This window comes from Lactuca sativa, chromosome 9 (genome assembly GCF_002870075.4).
Source record: "Lactuca sativa cultivar Salinas chromosome 9, Lsat_Salinas_v11, whole genome shotgun sequence".
NCBI lineage: Eukaryota > Viridiplantae > Streptophyta > Magnoliopsida > Asterales > Asteraceae > Lactuca > Lactuca sativa.
The window spans coordinates 147,545,082-147,559,572 of NC_056631.2; the positions used below are offsets into that span (position 1 = coordinate 147,545,082).

Consider the following 14,491-nt stretch of genomic DNA (forward strand, 5'->3'; position numbering starts at 1 on the left):
CTACATCACTCCCTAATTCCGATTTTACTCCTCTTTTTAGGTTTCATTTTGATTTGGGTGAATATTGTTCCACAATTCTCTTTGTTTATTTTCTATCATAGCATCGTACTTTAATATTATATTACATAACACTACGGTTTAAATAATTTAATGTTTAATTTGATTTTTTTATTAAAACACGTTGAATCATTGATTTTTAGTTTAACCCTCTTCTTCATAATCATCAAGAGCTTAGAAATACCCGCCCGAAACTAATTTTGAAATTAATTTCGGGTTGTCCTTCTTTGGGACTGCTTTTTGAATACTTTATCTCATTTAGCATGTAATGTGTATTGCATGATTGTTTGTTTAAGAAAAATTTGGTTGTCATTTTCTATTTGCACCTCGAGTATATATTTCTTTATATACTTGGGAGCTAGAAAGGAAAAGTTACCATTTTTTTCTTAAACAAACAACTATGCAATACACATTCACATATGAGATAAGGTATTCAAAAAGTGGGTTTAGAAGCCTACCATTGTGAATACTTTATTCATTCCGACAGATTTTTACTTCCTGGGTATATATTTCATTATATACTTGTGAATACTACATCTATTCTCGGGTATATATTTCTTTATATAACTCAAAACAATCTGACTTTCAATAACTCTATATATAATATAAATTTTTAATAATGAAACAAAAATTACGATCGATAAAAGCTAGATTAGAGAGAACCCAACGTCTACAAAATTCTTGGAAGGTCTTGATAACTTTATGAAGATTGCCGAGAAACATGTCAACTCTAAAGGCAAGGTGCATTGCTCGTGCAAAAAATGTATGAATATGTATCAACAACTTTTTTTCTATGGTTTATGCCCACGTATATGACCGTGGGTTTCTAGAATAGTATATTACATGGGTTCATCACGATGAGAAACATGTTGCTTCTTTGAATTTAGGCTACAGTTCGACTCTAAGAATAAACACTCCAGCAACTAATGAGATGTTTGATATAATTGATGATGTTATGGTGGTACATAATACAAATGAAGAAAATATAGACATGGAGGGACAATGTATAGACCTAAAATTTGATGCTTTGTCTGCGGAGCTTAATACCAAGTTATAACCTAATTGTAGCGATATGTCTTCATTAATTTTGTTTTGGCAAAGTTGTTGCATATTAAAGTGATCAATAGATGGACATATAGTTCGTTTTACTAACTTGTAGGGTTACTAAGAGCTTCTTTCCTGAAGAGCAAGATTCCAGCCTCACACTATGAAGCTAAGAAGAAGTTGAGAAAGATAGGCTTAGGATATCAATCCATCCACGCTTGAAAAAATGGTTGTGGTTTGTTTTGGAAGGATAATGATTCCATGTAGAATTACCTGATTTGTAAGAAGAGTAGATGGGTGAACACAACTACAAAGGTGAAGAAAGTACCATAAAAAGTGTTGTGCTACTTTCCTTTGACTCTAAGGCTTTGACAAATGTATAGCTCCAGATTAATAGCTAAAGATATGAGTTAGCATAATATTGGATTGTAACACTCGGTTTCAGATTTGCTCCATTGCCTGGGGTTGCGGCCAAGTCATCAGTTGTCATGAGGATTAGGGTTTGGAGAAAGGAAGGATTTAGCCCATTTCGAACGTAATTACCATAATATAAGTGATCCATGTATTCGAGTGTGTCTTTAGAGCCAAGATTATTTTTTAATTGGGTATCTCGGCATTTTATAGATTTTGGGTTTTGCTCGGAAGGTTTTAAGGCTTGGGTGTGCCTTTAAGAGCGTAGGGCTTCTCGCCACTTTTTTGTGGATATAAGGTTCGTTGGAAACAGACCTAGGACGAGCGAGTTATGGTATTTTGAAGTTATTGGCAGTTTTGGTCCCTAATGGAAATATTTGGCAGGGCAGTTCCATGCATGCAAGGATGCATGCGCGTGAGTACACCTAGCGTAAACTGGGGTACGCCCAACGTAGTGCTGGCTAAGTGAAACGCGGGCGATATTGCCATATTTATAAATATTTTTAGGCTATATTTATTTACATTTTTACTAATAATTTGGTTATTTGCATAGAATAATTGTACTTATAAGCTTAAATTATATTTTGCAGCCAAATAGAAGCATTTTCAAAGAGAGGGACTAAAGTTGACTAAACATTGAACTTTGGAGGCTTGAAGGAAAGAAGAATAAAAACTCAGCAAAAAAAAAACATACTCACAACGTGAGTAATTGAAGACTCACGACGCGAGTGGAGTATTTTAGAAGATATGCACCAAATGAAAGAAGAGTCTTTGTCGAATACGTTAATCTCATATTCACGACGTGAGGCTTATTGGCTCACGACGTGAGATTAGAAAAATCGGAAATTATATAAACCCTTGTTCATTACGACTTTGGGAGACTTTTGGCTGATTGAAGGAGTTCCTGGAGACGATATTAGAGAAGGAGAAGTTCTGGAATTGGCTCTCAACACCAAAGGAGAAGAGTAGCTCATAATTTGTGTTAGATTTGGTACTTTTCAATATGCTTATGAATATGAATCTTGTTAGTTTGATTGCTAGGATGTCCAACTAAATCTAGCTACTTCTGTTAGCTAGATGAAGTTGGAACTCATGGATTTGATATTTTAGATTTGATTTACTAGTTGGTTATGACTTGTGTTGATTGATTTTTACCTAGCATGTTTAATTTAGTACTTGATTGCTTTCAATTCTTGTTCTATGCAACTTCGTGATTATTAATATGCATGAATTAGAATACCCGGTAATTTAGTGAGCATTAAATTATTAGAGCTAGGATCGAAGCAATCTTAGTTAAGCAGTTGAGTCATTAAATTAGGTTGTGCTAGAGAATACAAATTATGAATATAATTGTGTTTTGCAAATCAATAGTACATAGCTCCAATCCATTAAGTAATTAATTCTGTGTTAACTAATGTGTGAACATACATTGATTACATGAATTAATTGAATATTAGTAAATTTGGAATTGAATTGCTAATACTTTATTAATTGGTAACCAACACTAATGATCATATCTAGTTTATTAACCATTAAGGGAAAGCGGATTCGAACTAAAAAAAGTGGTTGTTTATAATTGAATTTGAGTTAAGAGTTAAGTTTTTCAGATCTTGCAAAATTAGATAAAACCCCCAACTTTATTAGAAAATTAGGTTAATTTAATAGTAGATAAGTTAACTAGTCAAAAACCGTTCCCTGTGATCAACACCCGACTTACCCAACTATTCTATAATTTGACTACGTACACTGCCTAGGTGCAATTTAGTTAGTTAAGTTAGTTAGGTTATAAATAAAAAATTAGGTGTAGCTATTTGCACGCATCAAGTTTTTGGCACCGTTGCTGGGGAACGACTTATTTGATAGTTTATTTATATGCTTTAGATTAGTCGATCCTTTTTGTGGGATAAAACCTACAAAAAGTTACTTTTTCAGCTTATTTTTTTGTTCAAGTACCTAGCTCACGACGTGAGCCTTAAGCTCGCGACGTGAGTTCAGTAGATTTTACGTTTTCTTCGTTTTTTTCTTTTCTGTTAGCTTTTCTGCGACAACATGAGGTAGTAGCCTTTACCACGTCGTGGTGGCCAGTCAGTAGGAAGTTTTTATTTAGTTTTTGTTAAATTTTACGTTTTTATTTTGTTTATTTTGCAGGAGTTCATGACCAGAGGCTCTAAGACACCTTTGGTGCCACCACTTGAAGATCCAGAGTCGGCCTTTCACAAAAAGAAGGATAAGAACGTGAAAGAATATCAAACACCAAAGAAGACAACCTTACAAGAATTCAAGTCAGTTTTCTCAAAGAAGTCAGGGAAGAAAACAGAAGAGTCGAGTTCATCTTCAAAGAACAAGAGCAAGGTTGAAAGCTTAGATCAAATACCTATCCCAACCGAATCCGAGTACGACTCCGAGACCGAGTTTGGACTATATACGAGTGAACCCGAGAGCGAGCCAAGAAACGAGATGGCAAACAATGAAGAAATGTCAATGGGAGCTTACAAGAAGCGATTTCGAGACGATGTTGGCCTAGGGTTAGCACAATCCGCAATTCCTGCCACCGCCACATTCGAGCTACAGGGACACATCCTTACTGTACTTAAGGATGTTCCATTTTATGGGAAGGATCATGAGGATGCCTTTAAGCACCTATATGAGGTCAACGACATTGCTGATTACTTCAATGTCCTGAATGTCAATAGACATACCATCTTGCTAAGGATGCTTCTCGTTAATTTTAAGGGAGCTGCTAAAGATTGGTTAAAAGCACTTCCACCTGGTACAATCACTACTTGGGCTCAGATGCACGAACAATTTTTGGACCAATTTTTCCCACCATCAAAGATAGCTAAACTCAAGAAAGCGATAGCCAACTTTGAGCAACAACCGGGGGAGTCACTATACGAAGCTTGGGAGCGCTACAAAGGGTTGTTATGGAATTGTCATCAACATGTGTTGGATTAATGTCTAAGTCCATAACTATAATTGGTAAGACTTGACCCGACCCGGCATGGTCCATTTGGGTTGCATGGCATCATGCACTTAGATAGACTAAATGAGAGGAATAAGACACTTATGGTTATTAATATATTATAAGTTCTAGTATATTAATAATAAGAATAATAAGATTATTTAATTAGTATTTATCAAGAATTAATCTAGGATTAATTAAGTGATCAAAAGAAGACTAATTAAATATATGGGTTGATTGTGCAAATCATCCATACTTATATAGTGCGCTAATGCTCCATGGATTATCTAGTTGGGCTAAAACCCATATGATGTTCCATGGATGCTCCATGGTGTTTTTGTACCCATGGATCATGGAAATGAAAGGCCATGTCAATTAGGGTTTACATGGTGTAACCCTAACTATATAAGCATCTTATTCTTGACCAAACTCGGCCACTAGTGTGTGTAAAAGAAGGGCTAGCCGATTTCATGAGTTGTGGATTTCTCTCAAGTTATTCCAAGTGTATTTGGTGTTGTGTGAACCATTTGAGGTGTCACACTTGAGGCACTAGGCACTCAAGCTTCATGAAGACATTCTACATCAAATAGGTATGTATTCTATCTTGTTATATTTAGTGTTTTGTATGCTAGATTAGGATAATACCTTGGATGTTCATATTTGCATGTATAATAGAGAAAACATAGATCCATGGTATTTAGGGTTGCATGTACACTTAGGAGTGTTAGAATGCTGAAAACCCAACAGTGGTATCAGAGCCTAGGCTTGTTTTCTTGTTATACTTGCAAAAGGAGCTGAAAAATCGAGTTTTGATGCTGTCTGCCCAGCAGACTCGCCGAGTCCAAGGCAAAATTCATCCAACTCGCCGAGTTGGTTCGTGCACTCGACGAGTTGGACCCCTAGATAGCATAAATTCGACTTTTTTGGCTAGAAATGGACTAGGAACATTACCCTAAGTTGTTTTTGAACTTATAAACTTGTTTTTGATGTGGTAATGTTCATGCTAATCCAATTTCAGAGATAATTGTCAATAAATTCATGTTTTGTATTAGTTTAAGGTTTAGACTAATTACATGAAAAAGTTTGATTTAAATTATCTTGTTCTTATGAGTTGCTTAGATTAATAGAAAAATAGAGTGAAATAGTTGCTTTCAATCCAAATTAATCTAAGAGTTGATTCTAAAATGTGTTTTTGTAACTTGTCCTCAAGTTATATGAAAAGTCACATTTAAGTTTCATAAAACTCATAGTAGTTGGCAAAGGTTACAAAAATGAAGAGTCCAGTTCTAATTAAATGGTTTTATGACTTCATAACTTGTCCTCAAGTTATGGAGGACCAAAAGTCTCTTCATTAAATAATAATAAAAAAAGTGTAACCTTAATTAATTCCATAAGTTATAAAATAAAGAAAAGTTAATTATTTTATTAGTTTAAAGTCTTCCATAACTTGTTCTCAAGTTATGGAACTTGAAGAGTTTTTGGATTAAAACTACTTTAAACACATAAGTTATGGAATTAATTAGTTTTGAATAGTTTCAAAACTTTTCCTCAAGTTTTGGAATTTGTAAAGTTTTCTCTTATGAATACTTTAATTCCAAGTTAGCCCTTAGAATTTTAAAAGTTAAAATTCAACCCTTATACTTTATAATATTATAAGTTAATAATATATATATATATATATATATATATATATATATATATATATATATATATATATATATATATATATATATATATATATATATATATAAGAGTAAAGTCAGTCTTACCGCTAGTACGGTCTATAAGGTGGGTATAAGGTTGTTGCCTATAAAATGGCAACTTAATGGGTGTCCACTCTCACCCACCGCTTGCTTGACTGGTGGAGGGTCGTTAGCCGAACGGGTTTGACAGGACTATAATTCTCCCTTCATTAAAAGTATTAATGATAAATACTAAGTAACTAAACTCTTAATAATACCCAATCTTAGTTACTTAGGAAAATGTGAATAAGGTGCAAATCCATGAAATTACACTTTGCACTTTGTTTAAGTTGGTTAGTGGAGCGTGTGTGGTTAACCGGCACACTAACTCGGATTTAATAAGGTAGGCAAAGGGTAACATAATGTTCATCATAGTATCGATGGAGCGTGTGTGGTTAACCGGCACATCGATTGAGGGGTAAACACTTAAGGGAACCAAGTAATACCTTGTTTTGTGATCCTCGGCATCCCAGTCACAAAACCTGAAGGGCACACTCGAGATTGAAACATGCCATTAAACAGTTCAATGAATCTCAAAGATCTAGGAGTTTCAAATCCAATTAAAAACCTAATTATTATTTCGTTTTTCATGGTGGAAATTGGTGAATCGTCATTCACCTACCTTCAAATATTTTATAGCTTGGATTACGGCATCCCTCTTCTAAGTTATAAAATAGTTTGTTGGGTCCTAGCCTTAATAATTCATATTGGGTGTCACATTAAGGACTTTAGATCAACTATTTTGAATATCTCCCAAAAGATGTCTGGTTTAGACATCTATGATCTTCCCAAATCTCTTGAAACAAGCTTTCCTAAATGAAGATGATGTCCCATGGAAATGTTCCTTCGCTCACCTCCTCCAATTATTCTCCCTAACCCACAAGTTCAAGGTCACTCAAGCCCTATTGGCAAGGCAAGGTCTAGGTGTGATCACATCTTGGAGATGTAGTCACATATTGACAAGCCGGGAGAGTTGGGTGTCAAAGTCTTGAGAAAGTTGGTTGTTCAACTACTTTCTAAGTCACATAGTGAGTTCTTTTGGAACACCTATGAAACAGACTATGACAAGACCCTTAATGATCTTATCCATTTGCTAAGATCAACTTCCTAAAACTTTATGGACATTGACAATGATGACATTGGATATCAAGTAAACCTCTCTCTTCCCAATGGAAAGGGATCGGCAATAGTCAACTCGGTTGACCAAATGGTAAAGAGAAAAGCTAAGTCTGTGATAGTCTTGTGTACCATTATCAAAGGGTCCATATGTTTATATTCCCAAAGAAAGGGGCATTGGTTGCGAAGGTGCCAAATTTACCTAAGGATGTTAAAGTCAATAAGTTTGACTCTACTTCAGGTAAAGTCCTCTATCTAACTCTGCTAAGTTTCTATTCTGAGATTCTTGATACATGATGTGACTGGGTCACATGGTGATGTTTTAAGAATAAAAGAAAAGTGAAGAAACTTAAAAAAAGAATATGTTGAATCAGATCGTGTAGATGGATTTCTATCGCGTAGTTTGAAGATCGGATTCTTGAGCTACTTCTTAGGAGTTATGAGATATTGCTTAGGAATAGATAACAACAAGTTTTCATATGGATTGTAAGGCTAAGTTTTTCAGCAAAGTTTTAAAATAAAAGAATTTTTTTTTATTTTATTTATTTTAGAATATCCTTACAATGGCATTTGAGGAAAAATTGTTGCTTATATGATTCCATTAATAGCAAGAGTGGAAATATGAAATTGATTCTTTCATTTGTGGTAATGTCTAAATTTACCAAATAAGAAAAGATTCTCATCACCCAAGTTTCAATTGGACCGGGACTTGGAATCATGCAAGGTGTATAGCATGATGAATGAGAACTTTCAAGTATTGGAAAATTAAGACTAATTACTTGTTCACATGGATGTGTGATTCAAGTAAAGGACTAAGGGATCGAGTACACATTCTTGTGCACTGGTCTAGTCGACCACAAAAGATCGATAAGACTATTCGTCATAGTTTACTAAAGCTCAGTAAATATGATTATACTTACAAGCTTAAGTGTAACTCTGAGACATTGGAAAAGGTTCCAATGTATGGCAGAAAGAATAAGAAGAATCAACTTAGGCAGAAAGATAAAAGTTTTTCAAATCTGAAAAGATGGGAGAGTACTTTAGTATCAGTTTTATGATCATCTTAATGATTAAGAAACCATATCAAAATTAGTTCTCTAAGGAAATCTTAGTGCATTCTTATGACTAAGAAGAGGAATCTTGAATTGTTGAAATGGTTAAATCAAGAAGATGAGTCATACTTCGTTCCAATACAAGTCTTAGAGTCATACTCCAAGATTGTAACTTGAGTGACATGTCTTAGAGAAGGTTTAAAACACTTGTCAAATGTAAGAGTAAAAGTTTTCTACTCTTGTACATTTGAAATTGGTAAGTTGTGATGTTTTGGATAAAACAAAGACCAACTAAGGCCAATTGTGTGAAATGTTTGTCTTCATTAGAATCCGCACAATCTCTTGGATGTTTGACAAGGGAGTCTTATATGTCAAGAGGACAGTGGGAGTCTTAAAGGTCTTGAAAGTCTCGAGACCTAATCAAGAATAAAACCTAAAGTTCTTCACTTGCACACGACTTGAGGTTTATAATCTATCGTGTTGACATATTCTGTGCCCATTCCAGTTAAAGTTGGCTTTGCATATGAGTTCTTAGAGTTCTCAATTGGTTGCATAACAACTTGGAAGCAATGGCAGACCCTTGAGCTGCCAGGTGGCAAGAAATTAAGATTGAGTTCAATCCAAATGAGTTTGGATTTGTCATTATCGTTTTCTTGTGACTATGGTTATGACAACTCACATGGATAAGAACACATACACCAGCAAATCTAAGTGTCATAAGGTTTCTCTCCGATTCATGAAAATGATGGTGAGGAAACACTTTCACTAAGTAGATTTTAGCTAGATAGTAATTGTGATATTTGCATTCTCAAAGTCGTTAGTGGAGCGTGTGTGGTTTACCGGCACAATAACATGGACTTGTGAGAAGTGGCAAAAGGTCTAACCATTATGATTACGGCATCCCTCTTCATAATTGTTTAGACACAAAAGTGTGCTATCTAAGGGAAGGTGTATGATTTTGATAAAGTTTTATCAAAACAATCTAGTATCAGAAATCTGAACTTTGGTAAGAATGTCAATGAAGTATTAATCTCTAGAAGTCCAGCTGATTTTTGAGTACATGTCAAAGCTAGTGGCAGCATAAGTGTTATGCTAATAATCATCATGTTAGTGGGAGCATGATAATTATGATAAGTATTGCAAGTTAGCAATGTTAATTATAGAAAACAAAAGTTTCAATTCGTGAGGTTGCAGGCCAGGGGTTGAAAAAGTTGTTTTGCTATAATTAAGGGAGAGGAAATTATACTTCATCTCAAATCTAAAAGCTTAGACTGAGGTTTTAATCGTATTTAGTCAAGGATATATATGAATTTCATGTTGGAATGGCTCAACATAAGGAAATTCTGTATATGGGTCCATTATTTGTGTTCTAAAATTCGATTATGATTACGACATCCCTTTTCATAATCTGAATTATGAGAACTTGGCAAATAGAAATGGAAATATTATAGCAAAAGACTGGTTTAGTCTTTATGTAAGACATCATGAATCGTGTCCCATATGCTTCGGATATAGGATCGATTACATGTGCTATATTCATTATTTCTAAACTTTTCCAAATGCTTGGGGCATTAAGAAGGGAAAAAGGTCTAGAAATTGATATGACTAAAATGATTAAGCAATTGTCGAGGACAATCTAAGGTTTACCAAAGATTGGTTGCTCAAGGACAATTGGAAGTATAGTGATAATTCTGGAAGGACCATATTGACATAATCTGTAAGGAGGCAACTCTTGTTCATAAGTGATAGTCAAAATGGAATCTGGAAATGTTTCAAAGTTAGAATTTTCAATCCGTTTAAGATTAGGAAACTTAATGCAAGAAGGATGTTTCTAAGGAGCTGATCTCCTTTGGAATGATCTGTAATGGTTGTTGTCAAGTCTTTCTGACTTCGTGCATAATCATTACAAGAGGATCAGTGCATATAAGTTTAGAATCTAATAGATTTCAGTAAATCGCATGAATTTGGAATTCTTGCATTTGCAGTACGGATTTGGGTCTGTGAAAAGAGAATCATTGAAGTTATGTTCAATTGATCTAGTTCACAAAGTAAAGATCATAGACAAACATAGTATGCATACTTGGTGTATGACATGGCTAGTGTTTAGAAAACATAGTGTACATGCTTGGAGCATGGGACAACTATTGTTTTAAATTCAAGAATAAATTTGATAGCTGAAACAATATACAATGAATAATCTGTAATCATATGGTGATAAATAGGTTTTGATACCATATTGGATTCAATTATTATTGTGTTTCACTTTGCATGTTTTGACTTCCCGAATAAACTAGGTTATTCTTTCGGAATGACTAATTTATTCAAACCATCCACAGTCGGTCATATGTTGGAAGTAGATATGAATTAAGACTGTCATGGGTTGGCTTGTAGAGGTCTAAGGTGTTGGACAAAGGGCTACAACACTCATGAGTGCTCATAAGTTCTGAGTAACGGATTCAACCCGTGCTCATTGGAATCACTTCATGGATTTTATCACGATTGATCATGAGACGATAATATCTTATATTCTTAAAACCTAGAGATATGAGTTGTTACTATGAGTTGATAGTACATTGATTGCACGAAAATGCATTGGTAACTCGATGTTATAAAACGTGCCTTTATGTATGATTCAATAAGTAGTAGAACAAGCCATATGAGTCGAAGTTTATCCATTCCTTTTACCTTCGGGATAAAAGCGATATCTGTGGGCCCCTCGATGATTTGATGATGACAAATGGAAGTGCTCGGTCGGACCAGGACTGATTTGATTTGTTAAATTAGTCAGTCGTCATAAATCAGAAATCGGGAAACAACAAATGGATAGAGAGAATGATTATAATCCATGTCTTAGTCCATATGATATCTAGAATCGAGGAATATATGATCTCTTATCAAATGGACAAGTTATTGACAAAGGTCAGAGTTTATCTACAAAGTCAGAGTTCGACAGAAGCTTTTGAGAGCTACGATTGTCGGTCGGTTCTTGAAGTCATACGCAATAATAGTTTTAGACTTATCCAAGTGGGAGACTGTTGGATTAATGTCTAAGTCTATAACTATAATTGGTAAGACTTGACCCGACCCGACATAGTCCATTTGGATTGCATGGCATCATGCACTTGGATAGACTAAATGAGAGGAATAAGACACTTATGGCTATTAATATATTATAAGTTCTAGTATATTAATAATAAGAATAATAAGATTATTTAATTAGTATTGATCAATAATTAATCTAGGATTAATTAAGTGATCAAAAGAAGACTAATTAAATATATGGGTTGATTGTGCAAATCATCCATACTTATATAGTGGGCTAATGCTCCATGGATTATCTAGTTGGGCTAAAACCCATATGATGTTCCATGGATGCTCCATGGTGTTTTTGTACCCATGGATCATGGAAATGAAAGGCCATGTCAATTAGGGTTTACATGGTGTAACCCTAACTATATAAGCATCTTATTCTTGACCAAAATCGGCCACTAGTGTGTGTAAAAGAAGGGCTAGCCGATTTCATGAGTTGTGGATTTCTCTCAAGTTATTCCAAGTGTATTTGGTGTTGTGTGAACCATTTGAGGTGTCACACTTGAGGCACTAGGCACTCAAGCTTCATGAGGACATTCTACATTAAAGAGGTATGTATTTTATCTTGTTATATTCATTGTTTTGTATGCTAGATTAGGATAATACCTTGGATGTTCATATTTGCATGTATAATAGAGAAAACATAGATCCAAGGTATTTAGGGTTGCATGTACACTTAGGAGTGTTAGAATGCTCAAAACCCAACAACATGATCTTAATATTCAACAAGAGATGTCTATTTTCTATGATGGGGTCAATGTTATGACAAGGCAACTCCTTGATTCTCAAGGGCCACTGACAAAAAAAAAATCCAAGGGAGGTCAAGGAGTTAGTTGAAGAATTTGCAAAACACTCTCGTGAGTACCACAACCCAAGACAAGATGGAGCAAAAGGCAGTGAAGGTGCACATTCTGAAGATATGGCTGCTATGATGACGATGCTCAATACTATGGACCAGAGATTGACCAAAATGGACCAATCAATTCATGAAATAAGAGTTGGATGTGAGAGATACAGTGGGCCACACTTGACTAATGATTGCCATTTGGATGAATATGGGAATAAGAAGGCTCAAGTTTTCTACTCAAGTAGGGACAAGTATGATGAAGACTGTTGGAAACCAAATAAGGAGTAGTTGCCTTATAATGAGTACAAGAAACAGAAGGAGGAGAAATTCAGGCAAACTGGTCGGGGTTTTTAACAAAAAGAACAACCACCAGCTGAGAAGAAAGCTGATTTGTAGACTATGTTGGTTCGTTTCATGGAAGCTTCAGAGAAGAGACATGATGATACTGACGCAGCATTGAAGGATCAAAGAACAATGATGAAAGAATAACAGACTTTGGTGACAAATCATCAAGCCATGATGATTGACCAGCAAACCTCACTGAGAAATCAGCAAGCCTCCATCAATAACCTTGAAGCTCAACTTGGCCAACTTACAACTTTGGTGAATGAGAAGCTATTTCCTCAAATTCCTGAAAAGAAGACTCAATCCCATGTTATGGTGATTGATACTGAAGAAGAGGCCATCTCTGAGTTTTTAGAAGCCCTAGAAGTGGAGCCAAAGCCATCCGAACTAAAGCCAAAGAAGTCGAAGCTCGAAAAAGAAATTGTTGCTGAAACACCAGAATCATGTCGTGAGCCCGCCATGCTCATGACGTAGGCTCAGTCTGAACAGAAAAATTTAGAATCCGTTCCGACTTACCGACCGCCTTTGTCGTTTCCGTCTCGAGCACATCTTAGTTGACTAGAAAGGGAACATCTAGAGTTTATTCAGCAAATAAAGGGTATTCCTATTAATACCCCTTTTATTGATTCACTTTCAAAAATTCCAGAATACACGAAGTTCCTACAAGATCTTATAGACACTCGTCAACAATTAAAGAAGAAATCTAAAGTAATTCTTAGTAAACAAAGTTCAAGAGTTGTATTGGGAGAGATACCTAAGAAAATGGGAGATCTTGGACGCCTCACTCTTCCATGTGAGTTTGGAAACAACTTGAAGACTTATGCTTTAGCCGATTCTGGGGCCAGCATAAATTTGATTCCATTTTCATTCTATCAAAAGCTAAATATTCAGAAGATGAAGGCTACAAGGATGACTATTCACATGGCTAATCATTCGGTGACTTACCCGAGGGGAATTGTAGAAGACATCCTTGTTAAAATTGGGAAATTTGTTTTCCCAGTTGACTTTGTGATTATGGATATGAAGGAGGATATTACTGTCCCAATAATACTTGGTTTCCCTCTACTTAATACTGTTAGAGCTTTAGTTGATGTTTGTGAATCCAAGCTTACATTGAGGGTTGGTGATGATGAGGAGACTTTTGGAATACAAGATGGTTTTCAAGGAAAAGATGTAAAAGGTGAGGTGTTCAAAATGGATGAATATAATGATCTTGAAGAATTAGAAAATCTCACGGAGGAAGAATTCAAGACAATTCATCAACTCAAACGCACCAAACCGAGAGCATCTGTCCCGTTTTTTGTTGAAGTCATTACTTACACAAAACCAACAACTTTTATGAGTGAGGAAAGCGATGATTTGTCGAGTGATGAAGACGAGGCTACTTCCAAGGAGACGAGTCCAGTGGTAAAGGAAGAAAAGGATACTAGGGAGCTTAAAAAAAGTGAAGAAAAATTGGAGACTAAAGGGATCAAACGCAAGATCGATGGAGACGAGACCAAAGCTAAAAAGGAGCATTCAAAGAAGGCGTACATTCGACGTGTCCAAGCTTACAAGAGGCGATGGAAAGAACAGAAAATTCAGGTGGTGATGGACTCCTCTGATAGCTCAACGTAGGAGGCACGGAGTCCGGCTTATGACTCCGTCAAAAAGAAGGGCTTCTCGGAGGAAACTCGAGCTCGGTTTGCATTTTCTCTTCTTTTCATTTTAGTTTTTGAATTTTTAGTTTTTAGGAATATCAATTGTCACATCATTTAATAATCCTCTAAATGGTAAAAATCGAGTGTGAGGGTTCTTAGAATTAAAGAGTTTTCAATATTTAAAG

The 14,491-nt window shown here is 35.4% G+C and overlaps 1 protein-coding gene and 1 non-coding gene across 2 annotated transcripts; one reads left to right on the forward strand and one right to left on the reverse strand.

Moving 5' to 3' along the window:
- Positions 1 to 4,353: 4,353 nt before the first annotated feature.
- LOC111904791 (small nucleolar RNA R71) lies at positions 4,354 to 4,460 on the reverse strand. The gene has a single exon (XR_002854629.1). It is a non-coding gene; the product is annotated as a small nucleolar RNA R71 (small nucleolar RNA).
- A 9,127-nt stretch (positions 4,461 to 13,587) lies between these two features.
- Positions 13,588 to 14,283, forward strand: LOC111904780 (uncharacterized). Its single transcript, XM_023900504.2, has one exon. It carries the CDS (start codon positions 13,588 to 13,590, stop codon positions 14,281 to 14,283), a length of 696 nt encoding a protein of 231 aa, XP_023756272.2.
- The last annotated feature ends 208 nt before the right edge of the window (positions 14,284 to 14,491 follow it).

Coding starts and splice junctions, on each gene's coding strand:
- LOC111904780 (XM_023900504.2), top strand. CDS start 13,588: ATGGCTAATCATTCGGTGACTTACCCGAGGGGAATTGTAGAAGACATC.